General features: G+C 43.2%; 1 protein-coding gene and 1 long non-coding RNA gene across 2 annotated transcripts in view; one reads left to right on the top strand and one right to left on the bottom strand.

Annotated features, from left to right (window-relative positions):
- LOC117975354 (uncharacterized) overlaps nt 1-8,673 on the top strand; it is a 43,553-nt gene extending 34,880 nt beyond the window's left edge. The window contains exon 3 of the long non-coding RNA XR_004665576.3: nt 4,632-8,673. This is a non-coding gene — a long non-coding RNA (uncharacterized LOC117975354). The remainder of the gene's footprint in view (nt 1-4,631) is intronic.
- GALNT8 (polypeptide N-acetylgalactosaminyltransferase 8) overlaps nt 1-16,117 on the bottom strand; it is a 137,622-nt gene that overhangs the window by 1,761 nt on the left and 119,744 nt on the right. Inside the window, exon 12 of the mRNA XM_063592961.1 lies at nt 10,751-10,856. Within this exon, the coding sequence (XP_063449031.1) occupies nt 10,751-10,856 (106 nt within the window). The remainder of the gene's footprint in view (nt 1-10,750; nt 10,857-16,117) is intronic.

Below are 16,117 nucleotides of genomic sequence, written 5' to 3'. Positions count from 1 at the left end.
TCCAGTCCCTCTAGGCCCGGCTGAACCCCCACCTCCAAGAGCCCCTTTGGCTGTCCCCTGCATGACTGATCTCTCTGCTGCCTTTACCATCTGGCCCACGCTCTATTGCAAAGCCTGTGAGATGTGCTGCCCGAAGTCCTGTGTTTAACATCCGCCTCTGCCGTGGCCTGGGCAAAGTTAAACTCATCACTTGTCATCCCTGACACAATGCATGTGTCTCTGTGACTACCACAAAGCACTCCAAGGGCAAGCCAGCGTAGCCAAACAAACCAGCAATCATTGTCATTTCTGTTTCTGCACATGAAACGGAAGCAACGACAACAAGGTGTTTGTGAAACTGCTTTGGAAAAGGTAAATAAGGTTTCCATAAACTCCAGTTGGTATCATGATTGTGCCCATGCAATAGATTTCTGCAGAAGGAAAAGACTTCATATTTGTAATTTAAATCATTTGGGAGCAAGCCCAAAGGTCCATAACATGGATTAACTTGTAATCTTACTCAAGCACAAATTTAACTGTAAAGCCTGGTGTTCAGGACAGCAGTTTGCCTGGTGACAGTCACTGACTGTCTGGCGTCAGACTCACAAGGACATTGCCCAGAGGCTTCCTGCTGGCTTCGTCAGGGTGCAATAGCTCTTGCAAAGTGGTAAAAAAAAAAAAAGAGCAAAAATCTCTGTGTGAAATTCCAGTGGCCATCAGGTGAAAGGTAACACCTTAGCAAATGGTCAAAGTTTTCTTTGGTTGTTTCAAAGGGAAATGAACAGAAAGCTCATTGCTCTTCCCACACACATGTGATTCAGGAAAAGACTGTACAGGCACTTTTGCGTTCATAAATGTGGAGTTGTGTCAGGTGCCTGAACACAAGTTCCAAACGCTACGGGTCATTAGACTCAATTCTCCTGCTATGAATGTAAATTAAACATCATAAGCTTTCTCCCTGGACTGCTCTATGGCTCCACCTACAGCATGTTCTTAGGGAATGCACCGTAATTTTTTATTGTATTTTATTAATTTTTATTTTATTTTTATTTTTTGAGATGGGGTCTCGTTCTGTCGCCAGGCTGGGTGCAATGGCGATCTTGGCTCACTGCAACCTCCGACTCCCGGGTTCAAATGATTCTCCTGCCTCAGCCTCCCGAGTAGCCGGGATTACAGGCGCCCGCCACCACGCCCGGCTAATTTTTGTATTTTTAGTAGAGACGGGGTTTCACCGTGTTGGCCAGGATGGTCTCAATCTCGATCTCCTGACCTCGTGATCCGCCTGCCTCCGCCTCCCAAAGTGCTGGGATTACAGGCGTGAGCCACTGAATGCACCGTAATTTTTATATAAGCCCAAAGAAAACATTACTGGGGAAGTCCATCTGATCTAGAGTTTAAAATGGCTGATTAAAAAGTTGGGATCAACTCGACCAACATGGAGAAACCCCGTCTCTACTAAAAATACAAAATTAGCCGGGCGTGGTGGTGCATGCCTGTAATCCCAGCTACTCGGCAGGCCGAAGCAGGAGAATCGTTCGAACCCGGAAGTCGGAGGTTGCGGTGAGCCGAGATCGAGCCATTGCACTCCAGCCTGGGCAACAAGAGCAAAACTCCATCTCAAAAAAATTTTTTTTTAAGTTGGATTTTTTTTTTTTTTTTTGCTCCCTCCTGAAACCCTACAAAAATAACAGTGTAGGAAAATTTTACAGAGGGGAGAGGAGGTAAATTACATAGACAAATAAATCAGAAGAGTGGATGAAAATATTAAAAGCCAATTTGCAGATGATGGAAAGCCCCTGGAGAAATAGCATTTTACTTGGGAGGGGGCAAGATTTAAAGCCTGAGTCCCTGCTGATGCCAATGAGATGCAACCTGATTTACCCCCAGGAACCTATAAAGGCTCAGGAGTTGAGGGTGTCAGGTGCAACAGAAGCAGGGTTGAGGGGCAGAGCTAAAAACTGTTTGCAGGTGGACACGCCTTTTCAGGTCTCCTTTGCAACCTCACAAAGCCAAGCACCTACTCATCCCACCACCTTGTCAAAAGATGTAAAATTTATTCTGGAGAAACTAGACCAGAAAGGCCTAGACTCAAGGAAAGCTGGCACCGTATAAGGCTCTGGAGGAACTGTACTGAAAGCAAGAAGTTAAGTGTGAGGGGAAAGTCCACATGCTGAATGGCGAGACAGTTGGCCACTTCCCCTGCTCTGCTCCCAGGGTAATATCAAACAGGCAGTTGGAGAATATTTTCCTGGAAAAACCAAAGGATTCCAAGAAAAAAAGGCCTGTAGACACTGGAGGCCCCCAGTGAGACAGCCTGATCCCAGCTTCATCACTCTGCAGTAAGCTCACCACTCCACAAGCTCCAAAGACACAGAGATTCCGGTAAGCTTCTTGGTATTTCACTCATGAAAATGAACAGAGATCATCAAATTACAAACATCTCAGGAAAGCCTCTGAAAGGTCAAAACCAAAGACAGAAACTCAGAGAAAACAGAAAATTCCAGAAGCAAGAAAAAAACTTCAGACATATTAAAAAGCCTCAGATAAATAAGATGGACTATTTTATCCATGAAAGAAGAACAGGTTGCTATTAAAAAAAGGAACCACCCAAGAAGAAGGAAATAATTCTTTGGAAATTAAAAATATGACAGCCAAAATCAAAACTTCAACAGAAGAGCTAGAAACTAGGGTTGAGGAACTCTCCCAGAAAGTAAAATGGAAAAGAATAGAGAAAAAATAAGGAAATTTGAGAACCAGCCCAGGGGATCCAGAGTTATAGAAAAAGAGAACAGGCAAAAAGAATGAAAGAATATTATTAAAGAAATAGTTTTTTAAACGTTCAAGAATTGAAAACTGCATTTCCAGACCCAGAGTGCCCAATGAACACTCAAGAAAATGGATAAAGATAGACCTACATCAAGGTATAGCATCATGAAATTTAGAAATTAAGATATCAGATTTTACCAAAAGCATCATTAGAAACTAGAAGACAATGGGGGTGGTTTTCACACTCAAATGCTATCCTCATCAAAGCAACTACTTGCAGCAGAGAGGCAGAGGGAAATCTTTGGACAATAGTAAAGAGGTGTTCCAGCTGGGCGTGGTGGCTCACGTCTGTAATCCCAGCACTTTAAGAGGCCAAGGCAGGTGGATCACGAGGTTAGGAGATCGAGACCATCCTGGCTAACACGATGAAACCCCGTCTCTACTAAAAATTAAAAAAAAAAAAAAATTAGCTGGGCGTGGTGGCGGGCGCCTGTAGTCTCAGCTACTTGGGAGGCTGAGGGAGGAGAATGGTGTGAACCCGGGAGGCAGAGCTTGCAGTGAGCTGAGATAGCACCATGGCACTCCAGCCTGGGCGACAGAGTCAGACTCCGTCTCAAATAAAAAAAAAAAAAAAAAAAAAAAAGAGGTGTTCCAGGACAGTGGTGAAGCAACAGGCCTAGACCATACTGGAGCAGCGGGACAGAGTGGCCCCGGAAGTCAAGATGAAGGTGAGAGAGAGCCTGGTGCATTTGCATGTAGGAGGAGATTGACATTTCTGGTGGGAAGTTTACTGAACTCCACTCTCGATTTGGGTATCAGTGATAGGTATATAGAAAACTAAACAAGGAAAAAGAAGATGTTCAGTAACTCCAGAAGAAAGCAAAAAGTAGTACAAGAAAGGAAACACAAATACAACACTGCACATTATGTCGCTCGAGGAGGAATACTATTGACACCATCATAATAAAGCAGGATGAACACTGAACTAATAAATATGTCATTTATATTACAGTGGGTTGAGATGGGTATGTGTCTATATTGTGGAGAGTAACGGTGGGCAGTGTAAGAAAGCTAAATCCTTATCTTCCATAGTTGAAAGTCAATTTTCCTAAGACTTAAAAAATAAAAATTAAAAAGCAATGTTAGTATGTTACAGGTCTAGCATACCTAATCCCAAAATCCAAAATCCAAAATGCTCCAAAGTCTGAAACTTGTTGAGTGCCAACATGAAATAGTGACACCTTTGCTTTCTGGGGGTTCGATGTACACAAACTTTGTTTCATGCACAGAGTTATTTAAAAATTACCTTCAGGCTATGTGTACAAAGTGTATATGAAACATAAATGAATTTTGGTTTAGACTTGGGTACCAACCCCAAGATAACTCATTATGTATATGCAAATATTCCAAAATCAAAAAAAAAAAAAAAAAAACTCTAAAATTGGAAACATGTCTGGTCCAGGTATGTGAGATAAAGGATCCGCAACCTGTACTGAGAAATCCAGTGACAAATGTAGAAGAAACAGCTAAAGAGTTCCAAGAAATTGTTTCTGAAGGATGCAAGATAGGGATGAGGAAGGCTAGGGCAGGGGATTGTTACTGTTGTTATAAGCCTTATTGAAATGTGTTACCTTTTTACCCTTAGACTAATATTTTAATTTAAAAGAAAAGAAACGACACATGAAAATGGCCCCAAACTGAGTCTCTGGACTGAAGAGGCTGAGTTCTGAGGTTGCCAGATTTAGCAAAAACAAACAAAAAAGGACACCAGGTACATTTAAATTTTACATTTAAATCTTTTAGTACAAGTATGTCCCAAACGTTGCACAAATTACTCCTAGTTTATCTAAAATTCAAATGTAACAGGCATCCTCTGTTTTTTCTAGGAACCGTATGCCTAATGCCCAACACCTCCACAACAATGCACGTAACGTGACTGCGGAGCATCCAGAAAGAGAAAAGCTTAACAACCTGCAGAGGGACAGAAGTTCATGTACAAAGCAATCAGAAAAGCGTTGACTTCTTGCAGCAAGGGTGGAAGTTAGGAAACAGCAAAGCAATGCTTTCAAAATTCTAAGAAACCATGATACCCATTCTGGAATTTAACATCCATCCAGTAATTAATAAAGTTTGAGAACTGCATAAAGGCATTTTCAGGCATGAAAGCTCAAAACTGTACTTTCCATTTACCCTTTCTTACCGTACTGAAGAGTTTGTCCCATCCAGAGAAGAAATAAACCAAGAAAGAAGCAACATATAGCCCAGGAAAACAAAGACCCAATGTAGAAGGGAAGGAAAAGGATTCCCAGGACACCAGCTGTACAGGGCAGAGAGAAAGCAGGCAAGACAGTGGGGGAGGGAAGCTTCCACAATGGAAGGCTCCAGGAGGAAAGGAACTGAATGGTCCAGAGCCTGATGCATCTGATCCCATAGAAAACCATGTTTAGAGGGTTTTTTCCAACTCTGTTGGAAAATCTGGAAAGAATTATAAACAGGAACACTGAAAATTAAGCAGGTGAAGAAAATGAGGCAATTATTAACAAAATGTTTACAAGAGATTAAATGAACATTATAATATACTGCTTGACAATGCAGAAAATAGTCTTTGATAGTGATAATGACAGATACACTGAACACTGATTTAACCAAAAAATTATGGGGGAGGCAGAGAAAGTGGTAGACGACATACATGTACAAAGGCAAGAGGTAATGCCCATCATGCAGAGTCACAGTCCTTATGGTAGCCCAAAGGCCCTATGCAATCTGTGTCACCCTGGCTTACCCCACCCAAATTACTCTCCTCCTCATTCACCTTCCTCCAGCAGTAAAGGCCCCTTTGCTGTTCTGTTCCTCAGTTACCCCATGTCCTCCCACCTCAGGGCCTTTGCACATGCTGTTCCCATTGCTTAGCATGCCCTTCCCCTAATATCCACAAGGTCCAGTCCTCCCATCCTTCAGGCTCTGTGCTCAGATGCCATCTTCTCAGTAAGGTCACCGCCTTCTCCCACTCCGTCATTTAACACTGTACTTCTTCCCTGACATTCCCTACATCACCTCTGCTGTTGTTTACTTTTCTCCATATTATTTATAATCATCTCTATAAAGGGCACCACCTCATTAAAATGAGATGGTTATAGTAATATTTTATTTAAACATTTGCTTATTCTCCCTACTGGAAGGAAAGCACCATGAGGACAGGGAATTCTGTTTGCTACATGTATCCATAATTTGTTTGGTGATGCATCCATGGTTAGAACAGAGTGACTGGCACATAGTAGGTGCTTTAGAAAATGAAAAAGTAAATCAAGAAATAGCAACGTCTGCATTTACTGGGAAAAAATAAAGGTCAATCCCAGAAAACGAACTTAAAATAATTGAAAGTGGTCCCCCTGTGGATTGGCTTCATGGTAAGGAAGAGAGAGACATGGGCAAGCTGGTTTTCCTTGGAAGCCTTATACTACTGATATGGTTTTGGATCTGTGTCTCCACCCAAACTTTATGTCAAATGTAATCTCCAATATTAGAGGTAGGTCCTGGTGGGAGGTGACTGGGTAATGGGGGTGGAGTTCTCATGAACGGCTTAGCACCATGTCCTTGGTGCTGTCCTTGAGATAGCGAGTGAGTTCTCATGATATCTGGTTGTTTAAAAGTATGTGGAACTGCCCACCTCGCTCTCTTGCTTCTGGTTTCGCCACGTGAACTGCCTGCTCCCACTTTGACTTCTACCATGAGTAAAAGCTCCCTGAAGCCTCCCCAGAAGCAGATGCCTCCATGCTTCCTGTACAACCCACAGAACCGTGAGCCAATTAAACCTCTTTTCTTATAAATTATCCACTCTCAGGTATTTCCTTATAGCAACGTGAGAATGGCCTAACATAACTATTGTTTTGCTTTTCAAACTGTGTGCATATATTACTTTAATAAAAAGTAAAGAATTTTTGGCCAGGAGCAGTGGCTCACGCCTGTAGTCCCAGCACTTTGGGAGGCCGAGGCAGACAGATCACAAGGTCAGGAGATCGAGACCATCCTGGCTAACACGGTGAAACCCTGTCTCTACTAAAAATACAAAAAATTAGCCGGGCGTGGTGGCGGGCGCCTGTAGTCCCAGCTACTCGGGAGGCTGAGGCAGGAGAATGGCGTGAACCCGGGAGGCGGAGCTTGCAGTGAGCCGAGATCACGCCACTGCACTCCAGCCTGGGCGACAGAGCGAGACTCCGTCTCAAAAAAAACAAAGTAAAGAATTTTTAAAAACATGATCACTGTTTTGCCCTCCACCCAAATCATATTTCATTCCAATGCCAAAATGAAGTGCCTATTGAATTATCTACTATTTTGTATTATCAATGCCTAGAAGTCATCCTCTTCCTCCCTTTCTGTCTATCCCACCACCTCCAATTGATTCCCAAGTACCAAAGCTTTCACCTTCCCAAAGCTCTCAACCCCATTCACCTCTTTCCATCTCCATCACCATTGCCCTAGTCCCACCTTTCACCTGGCCACGGACACAAGTTTTATAATTGGTCCACCTGCATCCATCCAGTCCCTCCAATCCATTACACTGTGGCCAGACTGATACTTTCACTCACAAATCCGATCATATTACCCCATTTGATATGGTTAGGCTATGTCCCCACTCAAATCTCATGTTGAATTGTAATCCCCAATGTTGGGGGCGGAACCTGGTGGGAGGTGATTGGATCATGGGGGTGGATTTCCCCCTTGCTGTTCTCATGATAGTGAGTTCTCATGAGATCTGATTGTTTGAAAGTGTGTAGCACTTCCCCTTTTGCTCTCTCTCTGTCCTGCCGCCACGTGAAGACATGGTTGCTTCTCATTCACCCTTTCACCATGACTGTAAGTTTCCTGAAGCCTCTCCAGTCATGTTTCCTGTATAGCCTGTGGAACAGTGAGTCAATTAAACCTCTTTTCTTCATAAATTACCAAGTCTCAGATAGCTCTTTATAGCAGTGTGAGAACTACTAAACCATTTCACCACCCCACCACTTGAAACTCACCTAAGGCATTCATCCTGAGGCTCCAAGGCTGAAGATAGAACTCCTCACCTGTGGACCTGGCTCCAGGCTCACCGTGCTCATACTTCCCATGTTTCTCTCATCATGGGGTCTTTGGATATATTGTCCCCTCTCCCTGGAATGTGGTTTCTACCTCCTTTGACTATTTAACTCCTGTTAGTTATTCAAATATCAGCTAAAATGTCATTGAGTTAAATGTCCCTAATTTGGACTTTCATAGCAGTTTTGTGGGTATCAGTTCCTAGTAACATATGCGCAGTGGCAATTTTACATTTGGGCTTAATGGATGAACATCTCCTTCCACTCCTCCTCATCAGCACACACACACACACACACACACACACAAACACACGTAAGCTCCATAAAAGGAAGAAATCTTTTGTTTCATTTATCTCTATATCCCCAGTGCCTAGAAGACAGGAGGACCTCAATACATATATGCTGAAAAATTGGTATGAAACACTATTCTTTACTATGGCAATAACCAGTATGTATTGCTTTGGTTTAAATAACATTTTATTCATCTGTCTCATCTCTACCATAAAATGCTACAACTTGGAGATCGCATGTTTTTTCTTTGAATGCCCTGCTTCCCTCTCTCCTCTCTATATTACCAGTCCCCATTTTTAGATATAAAATTTAAATTTCTGGAAATGGAAATTGACTGACAGAAAGTGTGCAAAAGATCATGTGTTGTATGAGTTTCTATGCCGGCAAGCTAACATGGTACAAAACCCTCCTTCACAGTTTGCCTTTTAGACATAATCATCAATGGTATATTTCCAACACTTCACACATGATCTTTAAATACGTTACCTTCCTCTGCACTTCAATACATATTCAATTGACTGAATTCCACTGAACATCTGATAGAGCACTTTAGGTGAATCTAATGATTTTCATCTTGCCTCAAGTCTATTAAGTTTTAACACCTATGCTTTGTGCTGTAGATGTCTCTATTTTCTTCTCACTTCTATAAAATAAGGACAAAAAAACTGCCAAAAATAAGATTAAATCAATCTTATTAAATCTTTATTATTTATTTTATAATCTTAATAAATTGCCAAATTATTATACATACAGCATTATTACACAGAAAAGATGGTGATACTGGCTGGCTGATGGGGCCACCATGAGAATGCTCATCTGTCAGCTAACGCACACGATTCTAAATTCAGCATAAGATGAGGGCATTAGGGGATTCTAAATTTGAACGTCCAATGTTGAGCACCACTTGTTTATACTCCTTGTGCAATTAGGTACTGACTGATAATCCAGTATTAATGTCACCCTTTGCTGAGCAAAATGAGTTTAAATTCATCCTTTCTTTTTCTTCCTGCTTATCAGGACTATATGATCAACCAAATATTCTTTAAAGTTCCTTCTAAGGAGTAAGACTATCAGGTTGTCTTCCTTAAATAAGCTCCCCTCAGACACAAGCTGCAATCAACACGGGGAGTCCTAAATATTTGTGTTCACAATATAATGCAATTGAGAATCTTCCTTGTGTGCACTTTAAAAACACCCTATCCTCTGCCTCCAATCAGTCTCTGGCAATAGCTTGCTATTGGGGGACACATCCCTAAATGGGCTCCACTCCCCAGAGCTTGGGCTATGCCACATCAGCAGGGAATTCTGGGACCAGAATCTGAACCATCCTTCTTGCTGACCCAGTGTGTACCACTGACCATCTCAGTCTCATTGGAGTTAGGCTCAACAGATGTTTCCCAAGCATTCTGCCATTTCTGTGATTGATGTGGAACGTGTCATTCCTTAAAACCTTGAGCTTGGTAAAATTTTCTACTTCCCGCAGATTTGTCAACAGAGCCCTGTGCATTCATTTCCAGGAGGTAAAGAAGTGGCATGCAACAAGTTAGGGCTACAGTTTATGCTTTTTAGTAATAGCCATTCTGGCTGGTGTGAGATGGTATCTCATTGTGGGTTTGATTTGCATTTCTCTAATGATGAGTGATATTGAGCTTTTTTCATGTGCTTATTGACCACGTGCATGCCTTCTTTGGAAAAGTGTCTGTTCAGGTCTTTTGCCCACTTTTTGTTGGGGTTGTTACTTACAGGAAAATAGTCCAGACACTCTCAAGCATCACTTTATCTTTAAGAGGAGATATATATATATATATAATAATCATCAATGAAATGCAAACAAAATACCATTTTATGCCCAAATCAACTGCTTCTTTCTCCAACTAGAATACTCAGGAGTGACATAAACCCTTTCATATAGAGTTTATCATTTCTTTTCTCTGTTTGCCTCTTACCATAGCCATCCATTATAACTTTTCATGATGGAAGTTTTTTCTCTTCCAAAAGAAAAAGTACACAGTCATTAAAAATAATTCACTGACTTCAGAAAACTATAAAAAAGAAACAAAAAATTGTGAATGTCCCTTCTACCCAGAAAAAAAAGCACTTTGCCTTTGGAGTCACACAAACTTGGTCTTAAGCCAATTGCTTGGTGGCCTCCTCTGATAAATGGGAATTATAATTGAAGCTACTCCACAATGGGAGGATTTAAGACAATGTTAATAATATAAGGCATAGTGTTCTGTAACTGCTAGCTATGACTATTATTATTAACATACTTCCAGTCTTTTTTCTATGCATGTATACATACATGTCAATGGGCACTTTTTATGTTTCCACAAGGTGGCTTTTGTTTCCTGAATAGTTATTTAGAAAATACATTGCTTTGATAAATAAATATGGTTGACTTTGAACAACTTGGGATTAGGGGTGCCGACCCCTGAGCGGTTGAAAATTTGCATAAAACTTTTGACTCCCCCAAAACTTAACTACTAATAACCTACTGTCGACCAGAAGCCTTGCTGATGACATAAAAAGTCATTTAACACATATTTTGTATGTTATATGTATTATGTAGTATATTCTTACAATAAAGTAAGCTAGAGAAAAGAAATGTTAGGAAAATAATAAGGAAGAGAAAATATAGTTACTGGTTATTAAGTGGAAGTGTATCATCGTAAAGGTCTTCATCCTCATTGTCTTCACACCGAGTAGGCTGAGGAGAAGGAGGAAGAGGAAGGGTTGGTCTTGCTGCTCCTGGGGTGGCAGAAGCAGAAGAAAATCCATGCATAAGTGACTCATGCAGTTTAAACCCATGTTGTTTACAGGTCAACTACATTCAATTTATTAAGATTATAAATCTTTAAACCAAGTCTTCCTTAAGCTTTTGAGTTCAATGCACAAACTTTATTATTCTATGCATAAGCAGAGTTTGCCTGCTTTTTTGTGCATATTATGCCTGAACTCCTGAGAGCCTATGAAAGCAGTCAGAGCAGGAGAATATCTTTAAGGATATGTATTATGGACCAATGTTTGTGTTTCCTCAAAACTCACATGCTGAAGCCCTACACCTCAGGATGCCTGTATTTGAAGATGGACCTCTAAGGAAGTAGTTAAGGTTACATGAGGTCATAAGGGTGGGGCCCTAGTCCCATGGGATTGGTGACCTCATAAAAAGGGGAGAGACACTGGAGCTCTTTCTCACTCTGTGCACAGAGGAAAGGCCATGTGCATCCTCAGTGAGAAGGCAGCCATCTGCAAGCCAGGAAGAGAGCCCTCACCAGAAACCAATTTGCTGACACCTTGATGACGGATTTCTAGCCACCACAGCAGTTAAAAAATAAGTCTCTGTTATTGAAGCCTCCAAGTGTATGGTATTTAGTTATGGCAGATAGGTTATGTGCTCTGTTCAAAATCAGGCAGCAGGTAAACAGCAAATAGACGTAACAGAGTTTCTCATTTTTCAGAGGCGACTGAGTAAACTGGACCATCATATCCTATTTCATGTAGGCTACACTTGAAAAGCAATAAGAGGTCAAGAAAAGCAGCTGTCTTCAGTCACTGCTCTGCAAACAGTATCACCCTGTAAACTCCCTGGTAGCCCCCAGTGTGTGTAAGGTGCCATGCTACCACCTCCCAGTATCAAAGGCAGGGAGCAGGGCTCCTAGACAAGCCAGGAGCCACGAGGCTGCAGGCAAAGCTTTAGGTTTGTTTCTGAATAAACCTATTCGTCAAACATCTCCACTCAACTTGATTCCCAGGCAGCTCTGAAATTTTTATGGAGGACATCCCAAGAACAAAAGAGACAGTGTTCCTTACCATCCCCTCCAAACGTCTGAGGAAGGGGTTCTTAAGCTCTGGGAGAGGGTCAAGGGGGTGCCACTCTGGCCATGGCCACAGGAGGTGGAACTTATGAGACCCTGCAGCCAAAGGCAGTCAGATGATGATAACCACCCCATCCCTCCCCACCTTATGCCCTCTTAGTGGGTGTGCTTATTTTCTACTCTCTCAGAGTGGAACACTTGGAGAGCGGTCTCTGCAGTCTAGCGCAGCAGCACCCAAATACAAAGGCTCTCTTCAAACCACCTCTGAGCTGCAGAGCCCACACTCAGGCAGTCTATCCATGCACTCCCAGCAGATGCTCAGTAAGTGACTGTAGCCTCTTCTGCTTGGGTTACCATAAAAGCCTCCCACAGGTGGAGCAACGAGGAGTGTGTGGAGAGCAATCTGTACCCACACAGGCAATAAATGGTTGCATTGTCCACAGACGACATTAAAACAATAATACTGGCCAAAAATTGATTGCTTTTTATTTCCATATGCGTCTGTGAGTAGACAAAAAACACAAACTTCTTCCTCTGCTCTCACACCACAACAATCAGCACAGATTTCTGTGAGAAAATCTTTGGGGATTCCTCCCCACCAACATGCAAGCAATTGCAGCAGATACCAGCCAGTGTCCTCCAATTCCATTCTGATGCTGTCTACCTGGAGACAGCATCAGATCCCACAGGTTGAGGGGTCAGCCCCACAAGACTGCCCCCAACTTCCAGTGCCAGTCACAAGCCCCAGGTTGTTTTGCCTGTGCTTCTGAGGGACTGGTTTTATACACTGGAGTTGCCATGACCCCCTCCGTGGGTTTGCTTAATTTGCTAGAGTGGCTCACAGAACTCAGGAAACTTACTTACATTTATGGGTTTATTACAAAGGATAGTGATGAAGAGATGTACAGGGCAAGGTATGGAGAGGAGACACGGAGCTTCTATGCCCTCTTGGGGTGTGCCACCTTCTAGGAACCTCAATGTGTTCAGCTATCCAGAAGCTCTTTGAAACCAGTCCTTTTTGGAGTTTTTATGGAGGCTTCATTACATAGGCATGATTGATTTAACCACTGGCCATTGATGATTACCTTGACCTTCAGCCCCTCACCCCTTCTGGGGGCAGGATTGAAAGTTCCAGCCCTATAATCCTGCCTTGCTCTTTTCAGTGACCAGCCACTGTCCTGAAGCTATCCAGGGGCTGCCAGCCATCATTAAACTCATTGACATACAAAAAGAAATCACTCTGGAGATCCCTATGCCAGGAAACAGGATGAAGACCAAATATATATTCCGCAATATCACTAGCAATTATAAGCAATGTCAATGATAAAATATTTCTCCTGGGTGAGCCGCCCGGGCATGTCTCCCTGCAACTGGCTATATCAGACACTGCTCCCACTGGGTGCCCTCAATGCTAGTCTGTCGCACTCCCATCTTGCTTCAGCTGGAGGCATCATTCCTAAATGTGACCTGAGCATGTCACTCTGATCTAAAACTCCTGCTTGCTCCCATGGCCTTCAGAACGAATCCCACTTCTAAGCAGCTTCATGACTCTTCACAATCTTGAGTCCAACTTATTTTTCTAGCCTTTCCTGCACCCTTTCTCTCACTCCATATATCCCAAGCTCCTAGCTCCTTGAACACAGCATCCTATTCTTGACCCCCATACCTTTGTTCAAGCCATTTCTTTTATTAAGAATTTTATTTTCAACAATGAAAATTCCAAGTCATCTTCCAAGGCCCTGCTGAAGTGTTAATTCCCCTGGGAAACCCTCCCTGACCCCCTCCAGTGCCAAAGAAGAATTTGTTGTTCTTCCTCACTTACCCAGACCACCTGTTACCTGCCTTCACAGTATCACTTACTGCAGAGTCCACCTGATCTATTCACTGCAGGAAGAGTCCAATCAACAAGAGTGAGGTCTGGTATAAAGACAGTGACTTTTGGCCAGGCGTGGTGGCTTGCGCCTGCAATCCTAGCACTTTGGGAGGCCAAGGCAGGTGGATCACCCGAGGTCAGAGTTCAAGACCAGCCTGGCCAACATGGTGAAAGCCCGTCTCTACTAAAAATACAAAAAAAAAAAAAAATAGCCAGGCATGATGGCAGGCACCTGTAATCCCAGCTACTCAGGAGGCTTAGGCAGGAGAATCACTTGAACCCAGGAGGTGGAGGTTGCAGTGAGCCAAGGTTGTGCCATTGCATTCCAGCCTGGGCAACAAGAGCGAAACTCCGTCAAAAAAAAAAAAAAACAGTGACTTTTTATTCCATAGCTACCTTAGGGGAAGAAGTACAGGCTTCCTGCCTTAAGGGCACCACTTTGCTTTTGGAACAGAAAGAAGGTTCTTTTTAAAGGGGGCCTAGCATGAATGACATGCAGGAGAAGAAGCCAGCAGGTCGGGGTACACATATTGGCTTCGGTGCCTTATCTATCAGACAGCTGAGTTGATGTCTTTGTGGGCAGGACTAGGTTGTTCAAGGTAGCCAAGACTCTCCAGGTGGGAGAGAGTTTCCTAACAAGCAACTTTGGGTTGGAGATTGACTGTTGTCCCATGAGGAAGTCTCCTGGTGGGAGAGTTCCACTCTGGAACTTCTAAGCGCATAGTTAGATGAAATTGCCCTGTAGGGAGTGTCTGCTGAAGGGAAGGTAAAGGTTAGAATTACATTTATAAAGGGCTAAGTAGGAAGTGGGAACAGGGAGAAATGGAGGGAAAAAAAGGAAAGAAAAAAATAATAAAAAAAAATTATTCTTGGCCAGGTGTGGTGGCTCAAGCCTGTAATCCCAGCACTTTGGGAGGCTGAGGCAGGCGGATCACGAGGTCAGGAGATCGAGACCATCCTGGCTAACACGGTGAAACCCCGTCTCTACTAAAAATACAAAAAATTAGCTGGGCGCAGTGGCGGGTGCCTGTAGTCCCAGCTACTCGGGAGGCTGAGGCAGGAGAATGGTGTGAACCCAGGAGGCAGAGCTTGCAGTGAGCAGAGATTACGCCACTGCACTCCAGCCTGGGCGACAGAGCAAGACTCTGTCTCAAAAAAAAAAAAATCATTCTCTGTTTCTTAGAAAAATGGGAGTACTCAGTTACATTTTGCATTTATTAGCTTCCCTCCTATATAGACTCCAAGAATGCTAAATTCCTAATCCCAATAGTTGAACCCAATACATTGGTTAGGCTACATTTGACTAGTTAACAGAGTTGTTGTGCCTTAAGTCAGTCCTCAAAACCAGCTTGCTTTTCAGTCCCTGGCCCCTTGGGTCAGACCGGGCACCTTTCCTTTCTGTCCGTATGATTCTCACTCCATGAAATCAGCTGGGTAAGAGGGCTCAGAACCACTTTTGGGTCTTGTTCTCTCACCCTCCTGAAAGTCACCTCTAAAAGAGCTTGTCACAGATTTTGGCTCCAAGGTCAATGAGAGTAGGAGACCCCACTTTGGCCTGTAGTCCCAGTTGCGGGTTTCAACTCAGTCTTTTACTGGAGAGCCCTGAATTGCAGGTAGCTGGGTCCTGCTTTAGATACTTATAAAGTGGTACCTTGCTGCCTACATTGGTCTTTACTGTCAGAACCCACTGGTGATAAGGCATGAACAGCAGGGCAGGATCTGAGCCCTCACATAAGCCCTGAAAGTCTGCCCTAAATCCCCAAGCCCCCGCTTCTACCATTTACCACCATTGTACTTCAGTCAGCTGTTTACTCGTATCTGCCATCTAGACATGACCTTCTTAGAAGATTAAAGTTTTGCTCACCTTTAATTCTCTAGTGCCTCACACATTATAGGCTTAATATCAATGTCTATTTAAAAAAATAAATGGGTACAAGACACCACGTAAGTTTCTTCTTCCACACCCTACCGGTTCCCAACCCAGCTGTCACCCCTCACTACTGCCTTTGTGCTCTCAGAACCCCAATTTTGTTCAGGTTTCTGGAAGCCAACACTTCAAAGAAGACAGGCTGGCTGGGCATGGTGGCTCACACCTGTAATCCCAGCACTTTGGGAGGCCAAAGTGGGAGGACTGCTTGAGCCCAGGAGTTTCAGACCAACCTGGGAAACATAGCAAGACCCTGTCTCTACAAAAAATAAAAATAAAAATTTATAGCCAGACATAGTGGGTGTGCCTGTAGTCCCAGCTATTCAGGAGGCCGAGGTGAGAGGAGCCCTTGGGCCTGAGACATCAAGGCTACAGAGAGTCATGATCACGCCAC

The sequence above is a fragment of the Pan paniscus genome, chromosome 10 (genome assembly GCF_029289425.2).
Source record: "Pan paniscus chromosome 10, NHGRI_mPanPan1-v2.0_pri, whole genome shotgun sequence".
Taxonomy (NCBI): Eukaryota; Metazoa; Chordata; class Mammalia; order Primates; family Hominidae; genus Pan; species Pan paniscus.
This window is presented reverse-complemented; position numbering and strand designations above follow the sequence as displayed.